Below are 12,977 nucleotides of genomic sequence, written 5' to 3'. Positions count from 1 at the left end.
GAAAGGAACACTTCCAAACTCATTCTATGAGGCCACCATCATCCTGATATCAAAACCAAAGATACCACAAAAAAAGAAAATACAGGCCAATATCACTGATAAACATAGATGCAAAAATCCTCAACAAAATAGTAGCAAACTAAGTCCAAGGATACATTAAAAGGATCATACACCACAATCAAACGGGATTTATCCCAGAGATGCAAGGATTTTTCAATATTTGCAAATCAGTGTTATACACATTAACAAACTGAAGAATAAATACCATATGATCATCTCAATAGATGCAGAAAAAGCTTTTGACAAAATTTAACATCCATTTATGATAAAAAAAAAAAAAAAAAAACTCTCCAGATAGTAGGCATAGAGGGAACCTACCTCAAGATAATAAAGGTCATATATGACAAACCCACAGCTAACATCATACTCAACAATGAAAAGCTGAAAGCATTTCCTCTAAGATCAGGAAAAAGACAAGGATGCCCACTCTTGCCACTTTTGTTCAAGATAGTACTGGAAGTCCTAGCCAGAGCAATCAGAGAATAAAAAGAAATAAAAAGAATCCAAATTAGAAAAGAAGAAGTAAAACTGTCACTGTTTGCAGATGACATGATACTATACACAGAAAATCCTAAAGACACTACCAGAAAACTACTAGAGCTCATCAATTAGTTTGGTAAAGTTGCAGGATACAAAATTAATACACAGAAATCTGTTGCATTTCTATACCCTAACAACAAAAGATCAGAAAGAGAAATTAAAGAAACAATTCCATTTACCATTGCATTAAAAAGAATAAAATATCTAGGAATAAACCTATCCAATGAGACAAAAGACCTGTACTCTGAAAACTATAAGACACTGAAGAAAGAAATCAAACATGACACAAGCAAATGGAAAGATATACCATGTTCTTGGATTGGAAGAATCAATATTGTCAAAATGACCATACTACCCATGACAATCTACAGATTCACTGCAATCCCTATCAAATCACCAATGGCATTTTTCACAGAACTAGAGCAAAAAAATTTAAAACTTGTATGCAAACACAAAAGACCCCGAATAACCAAAGCTATCTTGAGAAAGAAAAACAAATCTGGAGGAATCAGGCTCCCTGACTTCAGACTATACTACACAGCTATGGTAACCAAAACAGGATGGTAGTGGCACAAAAACAGAAATATAGCTTTATGGAACAGGATAGATAGCCCCAAAATAAACCCATACACCTACGGTCAATTAACCTATAACAAAGAAGACAAGAATATACAACAGAAAATAGACAGTTTCTTCAATAAGTGGTGCCGGGAAAACTGGACAACTACTTGTAAAAGAGTGAAATTAAAACACTGTCTGACACCATACACAAAAATAAACTCAAAATGGATTAAAGACCTAAATGTAAGACCAGATACTATAAACTCCTAGAGGAAAATATAGGCAGGACACTCTTTGACATAAATCGTAGCAATATCTTTTCGGATGTCTCCTAGAGTAATGCAAATGAAAACAAAAATAAACAAATAGGACCTAATTAAACTTAAAAGCTTTCACACAGCAAAGGAAACTATAAACAAAACAAAAAGACAACCTTCATAATGGGAGAAAATATTTGCAAATGATGCAACTGACAAGGGATTAATCTCCAAAATTTACAAACAGCTCAAACAGCTCAATATCAAAAAAACAAACAATCCAATCAAAAAATGGGCTGAAGATCTAAAAAGACATTTCTCCAGAGAAGACACACAGATGGCCAAAAGGCACATGAAGAGATGCTCAACATTGCTAATTATTAGAGAAATACAAATCAAGACTACAATGAGGGGCTTCCTAGGTGGCGCAGTGGTTGAGAATCTGCCTGCCAACGCAGGGGACATGGGTTTGGTCCCTCCTCCAGGAAGATCCCACATGCCGCGGAGAAACTAAGCCCGTGCGCCACAACTACTGAGCCTGCGCTTTAGAGCCCGTGAGCCACAACTACTGAGCCCATGTGCTGCAGCTACTGAAGCCCACATGCCTAGAGCCCGTGCTCTGCAACAAAAGAAGCCACGGCAATGAGGAGCCCGCGCACCACAACGAAGAGTAGCCCCCATTCACCACAACTAAAAGAAAGCCCGCGCACAGCAAAAAAGACCCAGCACAGCCAATAAAATAAATAAATAAATTTATTAAAAAAAAAAAAAAAAGACTACAATGATGTATGGCCTCACAACAGTCAAAATGGCCATCATTAAAAAGTCTACAAATAATAAATGCTGGAGAGGGTGTAGAGGAAAGGGAACCCTCCTACACTGTTGCTGGGAATGTAAACTGGTGCAGCCACTATCTAAAACAGTATGGAGGTTCCTCAAAGACCTAAAAATAGAGATGCAATATGATCCAGCAATCCCACTCCTGGGCATATACCTGGAGAAAACCATAATTCAAAAAGATACATGTACCCCACTCCTCTTCATTGTAGCACTATTTACAATAGCCAAGACAGGGAAGCAACCTAAATGTCCACTGACAGAGGACTGGATAAAGAAGTTGTGGTATATATATAATAGAATACCACTCACCCATTAAAAAAGAATGAAAGAATGCCATTTGCAGCAACATGGATGGACCTAGAGATTATCACACTAAGTGAAGTAAATCAGAAAGAGAAAGACTAATACCATATGATATCACTTATATGTGGAATCTAAAAAATGATACAAATGAACTTATTTACAAAACAGAAACAGTCTCACAGACATAGAAAACAAATTTATGGTTATGGAAGGGGAAAGGTAGCAGGGGAGGGATAAATTAGGAATTTGGAATTAGCAGATACATACTACTGTATATAAAATAGAAAAACAACAAGGACTTACTGTATAGCACAGGGAACTTACTCAATATTTTGTAGTAACCTATATGGGAAAAGAATCTGAAGAAGAAGAAGAAAAAAAAACAAATATATATATATATATATATATAACTGAATCACTTTGCTGTACACCTGAAACTACACAACATTGTAAATCAACTATATTTCAACGAAAAATAATTAAAAAAAAGACTTAAAAAGAATATTTATTTTATACAGTCCTGATGTATGAAACCATTACTTCGAACAGTTGGATATTTCAAACAGTTATCTCCCCAATGCCCTCCTGGTGTTCTAAAAAAATCACCTCTCTCAAAGAGACAAACAGGTCTCCTTTCTTGAGTGTGTAATTTTTATAAATTGCATCAGACCCACAGTGAGTGTCTTTCTGGGAGTTTCACCAAAACCAAAAAGAAGTCCTAATATAAAACTGCAGCAGGCGATCGGGGAAAGAGTGTGGTGCTGCGTGGTCACAGAACTGACCCGCAAGCTGTCCTCAGTCAAGCCCACAAGTTGGCACCTCAGGGGTTAGGACCCTGGGAGGCCAGCCGACCGCAGGGCTGGTCCTATCTCCCCTGCTGGGGTCTCAGGTGCAGCTCGCGCTCCAGCTGCTCGGCAGTCAGGGTGCCCTTGATGGCCTCGCAGCCCGGGTTGAACACGGAGTACGCGCTCTTCTCCCCCTCCGTCTTCTCCTCGGGGCCTCGTGTCCCCACGTACATCCAGTAGAAGAGGGACAGGACAAAATAGGCCAGGCCAAATTCCAGTTCCACAAACAGCCCCAGCAGGACCAACCAGAGGAGCACCTTCAAGAAGGTGATGTTGCTCAGGAAAGACCGGTTCCTTGGGGGTGGGGGCGGCAGGGGCCGCGCGGGCGGGGGCTCGGCTGGAATCCGCCGTGGCTGTGACACGCGGCCCCCAGGCCGAGCCGCTCCCTAGGACACACAAACAAACCAGAGTAAGAACAAAAGGCAGCGGGACCGGGAGGATCAACACCGATCTGGAGAGACAGCTGTCCTTGCTCGGGAAAGGCTTCCGGCTCATTGGCATCTATTTTCTTGCCGGGGTCTCCAAGACAACCATCTCCATAGAGCCCCTCTACGTGCCACTCCAACAGAATCAAAACCGATCAGTGAGATGTGACCCGATGAAACCCTTACAGCGTTCAGAAGGATTCCCATCTGAGGCAGACATTTCCTCAGATTAGTCTGCTGCTAACAGGAGTTAATCTGGGCTCCGAACAGAAACTCCCCCGTAATTGATAAGGCAGTAGCTAGGCACATGCTTTGCACACAGAATCAATGTATGTTTGATTTGACTAGACAAGCTGAAATTGTGTTGAGTGACATGATTCTAAAATGAGGACTATACCAGAAACAGGAAACAAAAATCCCTTCCACACATTAAAAAGAAAGTCACTGTCACCTTCCATCCCCTGTGACCACCCTACACGCCCCCAGGATCTCCTGTTCTCCCCACCTAACTCTTCCCTCCCCAAACCATCCTATGTACAGCTGCTAACTGGATCTGCTAAACACCCATCAACCTCCTGCTCACAAACCTTTGACAAATTTTTATTGCCTACAGGTTAAAATTTAAACTCCTTGGGCTGGAATCCAAGGCCTTGCATTCACTCAACGGACAGAAATGCCAGTACAGAGGCCCCTGCGCTGGGTGCTAATGGGAGACACAGGTGTTTAAGGAGCTTTAGGGAGCTTGATCTCCAGTCCAGTGTTTCCCCAACTTTTTTTGGGTATGACTCACAATAAGAAATACATTTTGTACTGCAACCCAGCATATATATATATCTATATATCTATATAGATATATCTCGGGGCTGGGGGGGGAGATCAGAAATCAACAAATACCTTCATTACATATGAAGCTTTGATTTTCTATTCAATTTTTTAAATTTAGTTTTAACAGAGGACTAGATCCCCTAAATTGATTTCACCACCCACTAATGAGTCATGACTTACAGTTTGTAAAACGGTGGTCTAAAAAGTTTCCCGAACAACATGATCCACAATCTATTGCTCTATAAATGATCCCTCTACTCCAGTTCAGCCGGTCTTACGACCCAAAGACATTGCCCGTCTGTGGCCAGGAACAGCCTCGGCTTCCTCTCCATTCCTTGGCAGCTTGCTTCCCCCAGGCAAACATGGCTGGTGAACTGTATATGCCCTGAACTCCTTGGCCATCAGGGAGGGTGCCCCCTCTGCCTCCTAGAGCTCTAATGGCTCTCTTTCTTACTGAGCAGCGAACCATTTGTCATTCAAGTGTCTCTTTCAATATAGGTCACACGTGTCCCTAGATTGTTGCACGAGGCCCCATGCTACCACTTATTATCTTTCGGGGTCTCCAGAGCCAAACACGGTACCCCACACATAAGTTCTCAATACGTAGCAGACTTGTAGCTCATTTTTTCAATTATATCCCTTATGCTTCACGGGGCAATTTAAAAGGGATCACAAATATTATGTGGTCTCGATAAAAAATATAGGTCATATGATCCATGTTGCATCAGAAATTCTATATTATGAAACCTTTCATTTTTAGTATCAATATTGTAATTATTACCTTTTCAACTAGATTGGAAAGGTCCTTAAGATATAATCAACACCCCCCCACACACATTTATTTAATAAATAAATGTCCCTATCAGATTTAACCAGTGTGCACAATAGGAAAATCACTGAAGGTCTTAGCAGGGAACTAATATAATCCAATTAATATTTAAGACTATCCTGACTGCCAGGCAGAAAATGGACTGCAAGAGTAGAAGAAAGGAAATTGTTAGTAGCTCACGCAGGAGGCTCAGCAAGAGAGGACCAGGCAGAGATTAGGATGGTGACATGGAAGTTGGAGAGAAATGATGGACTGATGGATACAGAATACATCTTAAATGTGTATGACTGGCAACTCGCAGTAAACTGAATTTATTTTATTATTGAAGGAGTATAACAAGAATAATGCTATGCCCACTGAGTGCCTTCAAGATGCCTGAGCTCCTGTAATCCAGCATGCAAGTAGTATTATTCCCAATTTACTGATAAGAAAATGCTGAGATGTAAGCAACTCCCCTAAAGTCACACAGCTGGTGACAGGTAGAGATGAGATTGGTCTAGGATCCTAGGATGAGCTCCCTCCAAAGCCCTTTTTACTAAATCAAAGCCTTTATGGGGGATGGTAAGGGGAAGGGTTAGAGAGCTAGAAGGAGATGAGGTGGGGTAGGGGTGTTAAATGAACTGGCAAAGGGAACAAACAAAGAAGAAGGGGGATAGGGAAATTCCTCTGCCTCATCTGGCATTTGTTTTAGAACCAGTATGCCTTCTGTTGTAAAAGCTGTGTGTGGAAGCATTTGTGGTCACCACCATTACCACAACACATATGGTGCAGTTTAGGGAAGGGACTTCCGTTCCTCAAATACCAAGCTGCTTCCCACCTCAGGGCCTTTGCACTTGTGGTTCCCTCTGAGAGGAAAGCCCTGGCTGGCTTCTTCTACAAACCTCAGCAAAACATCACCACATGGGCCCTTGGCCTTGTCCCAGGTTTCTGCAAGAGTGGCTCCTTCTTACAAAAATGGTGAGGTCACCTCCTCAGTGAGGTCCTCCCTGCCCACCCAATTTAAAGTGGCACTCTGCATTCCTCACCCCCGATTCACTATCACAGCACCCTGGGTTCCCACCCCCGTTTTGTAGCATTCATCATTCTGTTCTTTCAACTCAAAGGCAAGGCCTGACAGCAGGGCTTTGTCTTTATCGCACTGTCTCCTGGGACACAGGAAAGTAGCTAGAACATAGTGGGCACATGATGAGATTATACTACATGAACAAATGCTCCCTTTGGAAAGGGAGAAGATGACTTTTGGATTTGAGGGGGTTGATGCAAAGGCTGTGCTTGGCCAGGTGACGCCGAAGACGGAGAGCATTTGAGCAGGGGGCCAACCTGAGCGAAGACTTGGAGGGTAGGAATTGCAGGATGAGTGTGGGCAATGGACCTTGGGGCCAGATGTGCACTGGGGACCTGGAGAGGGAGAGGGGGGAAGGGTGGGGGGCTGGGCAGGATTTTTTAAAAGTTATGGGCATTTCTGTCCTAATGTGGTAGATGCTTGTCACAGAAAGAAATATTTTATTTGGGGGGACTGCTTTTCCCCAAGCTAAAGTCGAGAGTGAGGGAAAGAGGAGGCAGATGCTTCCTTATCAATGGCCAGCAAAAAGAAGTAATTACAAATAGAAGCCTAAAGAAATCTCTGACAAGCCACTGTGTGTCACCAAAATTATTAGGTAGAGATAAATTATAAATTAGGGGAGAAAAAAACAATTTAATGAGAATTTCACCCCAGAGCAAACCCAGGAGTGATAACTGAGTCAATGAAAATGAGCTTCAAAGTCCCTTATGAAAAACTGAGTAATTAATAAGAAGCACTGGAGATCCAGCATGTCCTCTCATCCCTTTGTCAGGCCATTAGCTTTTGGGTTTTTAATAATGAAAACTTTCTCCAAGTTCAGCTTCTCTAGATCCAACTCAATGATCTCATATTCCTTTGGAAATGAGATACACAGTCAAAAACTCATTGTGTGGGCCAGATACTGTTTTGTAACTGTGAGAAGGAAAATGGGTAGAGGAAATGGATTCTAAAATCCTAAGCAATTGTGCTAAGTGAGGTCTAATCAACAATAAAATCCTGAGGCAAACTGTGTGCAAGGAAATGGACTGTTTGAACCTGCTGCACTCTCTTTCTGCAAGTCAGTTGGAACCCTGGGGGCCATGCAGCATATCTAATCCAAATTGAGCAATGGTAAGTTCTCCTTGATTAAAAAAAAAATTCCTTAAAACCAGATGTGGTTCAATGATAGATGAAATTAAGTAATTTTAAGAGGAGTGAGGTACATTTTAATTTTCAAAAGCGATTTTTGGCTCTTATTGCACTTAGGAGGGACAAAAGCCATGTCACAGATCGCCTCACAGCACAAATATTCCCTCGATGTTTTGTGCTGTATTCCCACATAGATGCTCCAATCTCACACTCAAGTCACCTTGCCACTTTACTCATGAGTGAAAACGAAGATACTGAGGCGTGAATAAGAAATTATCGAAGACTCATAGGGTGAAAAGGCTATCATAATAATCTATATATTGTTTTCGCCTTGAACGTTCATTGTTAAACTTGAATAGTGCTTCGCTAGTTCAGTAGCGATATACAAGTACATGCCACCACGGGCAGTTACAGCTACCACACTTTCGTGAGTTTTGTATTCAAATGCCATTTCTAAAGCACGGGCTATTTGGGGGACTGGCTGCATGTGGCCCAGGTGCGAAATCAAATGAAGCCTTAATTACTGCCATTTTTATCACTATCCAATTAGACCTTTTACCCTCCATTAGCAGAGGGCTGTGGCCCCACACGGTTGTGGAGAGGTTTCCCAAAGCCACCGGGGCACAGCAATAACTCAACCAGCTGTGAAGAATACAAGGGCGGAGGTGCTTTCTTCCAGGACCCTAGACCCCCGCTTCAAGCCTGGAGCGGGAGCTGCGTGGGTCTCTGGCTGGAGGGAAAACGTCGCAGCCGCTTATCAGGGCCCACAGGCGGGGCAGGAGATGCGCGGCCCCGCCCCCGAGCCGGCGGGAGGAGCCACAGCCCCGCCCCGCCCCGCCAGCGAAGGCCCCGCGGGGACCCAGCGGCGGGGGCGTGGCCTGCGGGCCCGGCCGCGCCTGGACGCAGCAGGGGGCGAAGAGGGTGCGTGCCCCCACGTGGCGGCGGGGCGGGGCCTCAGCGGAATTGCCCGGGAGGCCACGTCGGCAGCTTTGAAGCCGGGTACGCGGGGGCGAGGCCTCCCTCCTCTCACCTGAACGAGGCTGGGCTGGGCCTGGCCACTCGCGGGCCTCGGGTTCCACACCAGGAACCGTTTTAGCCAGCCTGGGGCCGCCTTTGGCGTCTCATCTGCTTCCGCCTTCGCCCTCGAGGTTTGTGCACGCTGGCTCGAAGTGCCAGGTTCAGTCGCCTGCCCGGCTCGCTTCCGGGCCGCCCGATACTCAGCTAACCGCTGCTCCATGGCGCGCGCCCGCTCGCAGGGCCCAGTCCCCCGTTTGCCCGGCGCCGTGCTGCTGTGCGCCTGCGTAGTGGCGGCTCTTTGCTGCGCGTGCGCAATGCGGGCACGGGCCCCCTGCCGGGCGTGCGTGGGATTTGTGAGGTTCTGTGGGCTGCGCGTACAGTTAGTGTTCCCTCCAAACGCGTGGACGCGGTGTTCACTCCCTCGAGCTGTGTGGTTAAGAATCTAAAGCATAAAGGCTGCCTCACTGTTCCCCTCTCTTGCCCTGGGCTAAGCTCTGCTGTGCTCCATCTCACTTCAGGGATCTGGTCCATAACTGGTGGAGCATCCTCTAGCATTTGAGCACCAGATTGAGAAAGTGGCCCCAGGACATTAAAGAAGACCCGTGATCCGTGGGATGTTCTGGTGTCAGAAGAAAGGCAGGATACAGCCTACCCTTTTCCTTGTAGCGGGTTTGCCAATCTTAGCACTTTGGAGGGTGGTTTTCTCACTGCTCACATGGCAGGCAGGCTGTGCAGACCTCTCATAGGTCTACCGCGTTGGAAACGACCTGTTGATGTGTCTAGATAGGCCAGAAACTCAAAGCAAAACAAATACTTTATTGGGGTGCAACTTAAAATACACAAATCTGAAGTGTTTGGCCCAACAGGTCTATACTTAGGTGTACACCTATATAACTACTACCCAGATGAAAAATGCAACACAATACCTCAGGGTATTCTAGTACCCTGAGGGCTCCCTTGTGCCTTCTCCCAATCACTACTCACCCAAAAGGTCACAGTTCAGGTCATGGACTGTTAGGTTTTTAAAGTTCTAAGCATCTAGCTAAGTGCCACTCACGTAATTGAGACAGATATTTCGTGGATCTTGCTGAGTGTGAGTCAAGAAACCAGATAAACTAGAATGGAGTCTTTCATTCACTTAGAAAATATTTATCGAGAGCCCTCTATGTGTCAAGTATCGTACCAGGGATGCTGGGGTGAAGGAAAGAAACCCTTGTTTTCCTAGCGCTTAACGTTCTAAATAGGAAGACAAATGCAAAATTACATATTTATATTTAATGTAATGTCAGGTACTGATTTGTGCTGTGAAGGAAAGTAAAGTACGGAATAAGGATGGTGGGGCTGTTTTGAGCCAATGACCAGGGAAGGCTTCTCTGAGGAGTTGCCATATGAGCAGAGACCTAAATGAGATGAGTGGTGGAGGTATGTAGATATCTGGAGAAGAGTGTTTCAATCAGAGGAATCAGCAAGTGCAAAGGTCCTGAGACCACAAGTACTTTGCTTGACCTGCTCAGAGAACATCAAGGGTCAGATCATATAAGGCCATACAGGCCATGGTGGAGACTTTGTACTGCATTTTGAGCATGATGGTAAGCAACTGGAGGATTCTGAGTAGGAGATGACATGACCTGATGTTTTTTAAAGGATCACACTGGCTGCTGGAGGTGGGGCCCTGGAAGAAGGCAAGTATAGAAGGAGGGAAACCAGTTAGGAGCAAATACAGTAGTATAAGAGAGTCTGGGCAGTTGGAACTAGAGTGGGTATGATGGAGGTGGTGAAAATTGGTCAGATTCTGAACATATTTTTTAATATCTGAGCCAACATGATGTGCAGCTGGATTGGATGTGGAGTGTGAGAAAACAGAATCAAGGATGATGGATTTCTGCCAGCCCCTCTCCCCAGCAATCCACACACCTGAGCAAACCAAGTGAAAGATGCCAAGGTCCTCTACTGAGATGGAGGAAGACTAGGAAGAGAGGATTATTTGACAAACTTGGCGAGTTCTGTTTTGGACATGCCAAGAGTTTGAGATGCCTATTGGACAAACTGTAGGCAACTGGATAGTGAAAACTGGAATTCAGAACTGGAGATACATATTGGGAGTCATCAGCATGTGTGTGATATTTAAAGCCATGAGATCAACTAGGGAGTGAATGTGGATAAGAAGATATATGAGGTCTGAGCCCTGAATAATTAGAGATGGTCTGTGAGACAGAAAAGATGGGGATGTTTGTGGGAAGACATTCGGGAACCTTTTTGATGTGGGCCGAGCGATGGGATTCAGAATGTCCTGCTTGAGCAGTGGAGGAGCTGAGGGTGCGGGGCGTGGAGACTAATATCACCCTGTTTGGTCATGAGGGATGGCTGGTTAGCCAAAGACGGGTAAGATTCCTCAGAGGAGGAACAACCTAAGACAGGCACAGCCGCAGAGGGGCCAACAGGGGTGGTGCATAGAACCTTCCTTATATCACCGTGTTTGGCCCTGGAGGATGACTGGTTAGCCAGAGACGGGTAAGATTCCTCAAGGGAGGAACAACCTAAGACAGGCACAGTCGCAGAGGGGCCAACACGGGTGGGGCACAGACCCCCAATATCTGAGAGAGGTCTCCTGCCCCCAGGGCTGTTTTGCTCTCCACCCCCAGCTCAAATCCACACCTGCTCAACTCGGACCCAGGAAGTAAACAAAGATAATTGCCTCAGTCATGTGAGGCCTTTGATTGTTTATGAGTGTAACCTGAGAATGTTAGCCCACGAACTCAATAAAAGCAGCCTGGGATGAGTCAGCGGGGCTCTTGATCCGAGAGGTCTTGAGACCCCCGGTCCCACTTTTCTTTTCAGTCTGTGTCTGTGTCTTCTTCAAGCTTGCAGCACCCGTCACTCACCTCGAGTCGCCGAGCTGGTCTCGGCAGATGTTATACCACAATGACCTGACATTGAGAAGCCACAAGACATTTCTTGCCCATCATGGTGTCCAGAGTAGATCTGCTTCACTGAAGGGACTGGTGACTCATGGATTGTATTTCCCACTTGATAATCACACTGAGACCTTAGAGCTGTATTTGTCATCTACTTCTGGTAGGCATTTAGACTTCAGGCATAGGATTTGTGGGCTATTGATATCAGGGTCTCTGGCAGGAAATATGGCAACTTTAAAAAGGTTAAGTAAGGAGAGCTTTGTGTTACAAAGAGGTGGCGAGATTAAGGGAGCCAGGCAGGAAGTTCACAGGAAGTGTTACCAGCCTCTGGGCCTCAAGCAGCAAGAGAACAGAGTGGTCATCAGATCAGTGAGACCTATAGCTGTAGGAGAAGCCCGAGATGAAGGAGCCCTTAAACAGTTAGAAGGGTGGGAAGAGGATAAAAGGAGCAAACAGAATATCCAGCCAAGTGCTAATGGCATTTTTAGCTCCATCTTGCTTCAGTAACCTTATTTTCCCCTTGCTTTGTATTCTGATTATAAATTTATTTTGCCTCAGTGCTTTGTAAACCTCTTTAAACTTTTTCGAAAGAGGCTGAAAGAATGGGAAAAAGTGAAGGTGAAAGAGATGATCATGAAGAACGCCTCCTGCCAAACTAACTCCTTTTCCTTTTTGGATAAGATTATGACACTAGTAAGTAAGAAGGGTCCCGAAGTGTACTTAATGTGTGAATTTGAGTTTTATTATGAAATACTTTGCATATACCAAGTATAATATATATAAATAGGACACATAATAAACATACATGTAATGTGTGTATATATATATCATATTTGTAAATTATAAGTTTACAAATATACCCCCCAAAATACCCACATGCCCTCCTAGTATTCATGACATGGAGAGTATATGTCCCCATTCTTTGAGTTTGAACTCAACCATGTAAGTTGTTTTTGCCAAATGGGTGTTGGCAGGTATTATACAAGTAGGGGGGCTTGAAATGTGTTTGTCCTATTGAGTGTGCCCTCTTAATACTCTGCACTGCCATGAGATGAACTTGCAACAACTAGCCAGCTGGTCCAAGAATAATGAGAGTTTTGTGGATATGGTCACCCAGCTCACTCACTGACCAGCTGAGCCCAGCCCAAAATAGCTGCCCCCGGCTTACCCAAGATGTATGAAAACTAAATGTTTATTTCATATCACAGAAATGTTGTGGGTTTTATTACACAGAAAGAGCTACTTTTAAAAAAAAAAGAAAAGAAAAGAAAGTTTCTCTGTGTGCCTGTGGTTCATTCCTGACTCCTCCCCCACCTCTTCAATCTATTAATGTAGTAAGTTATGTTAATAGACTTCCTGTTAAACAATC

The 12,977-nt window shown here is 44.5% G+C and overlaps 1 protein-coding gene across 1 annotated transcript; it reads right to left on the bottom strand.

Annotated features, from left to right (window-relative positions):
- Window positions 1-2,212: 2,212 nt before the first annotated feature.
- Window positions 2,213-9,141, bottom strand: SAYSD1 (SAYSVFN motif domain containing 1). The gene is made up of 2 exons (XM_057700703.1): window positions 8,707-9,141; window positions 2,213-3,792 (listed from the first exon to the last, which is right to left on the bottom strand). Exons 1-2 carry the CDS (start codon window positions 8,911-8,913, stop codon window positions 3,427-3,429), a joined length of 573 nt encoding a protein of 190 aa, XP_057556686.1. The 5' UTR covers window positions 8,914-9,141; the 3' UTR covers window positions 2,213-3,426.
- Between the last annotated feature and the right edge of the window lie 3,836 nt (window positions 9,142-12,977).

The sequence above is a fragment of the Hippopotamus amphibius genome, chromosome 11 (assembly GCF_030028045.1).
Source record: "Hippopotamus amphibius kiboko isolate mHipAmp2 chromosome 11, mHipAmp2.hap2, whole genome shotgun sequence".
Lineage (NCBI taxonomy): Eukaryota > Metazoa > Chordata > Mammalia > Artiodactyla > Hippopotamidae > Hippopotamus > Hippopotamus amphibius.
This window is presented reverse-complemented; position numbering and strand designations above follow the sequence as displayed.

Bases quoted from the DNA above. Each gene is read 5' to 3' on its own strand.
- SAYSD1 (XM_057700703.1), bottom strand. From the start codon at position 8,913: ATGGAGCAGCGGTTAGCTGAGTATCGGGCGGCCCGGAAGCGAGCCGGG. The intron at 3,793-8,706 runs GTGAGAGGAGGG...TGTGTGTCCTAG, and splicing joins CCCAGCCCAGCCTCGTTCAG to GGAGCGGCTCGGCCTGGGGG.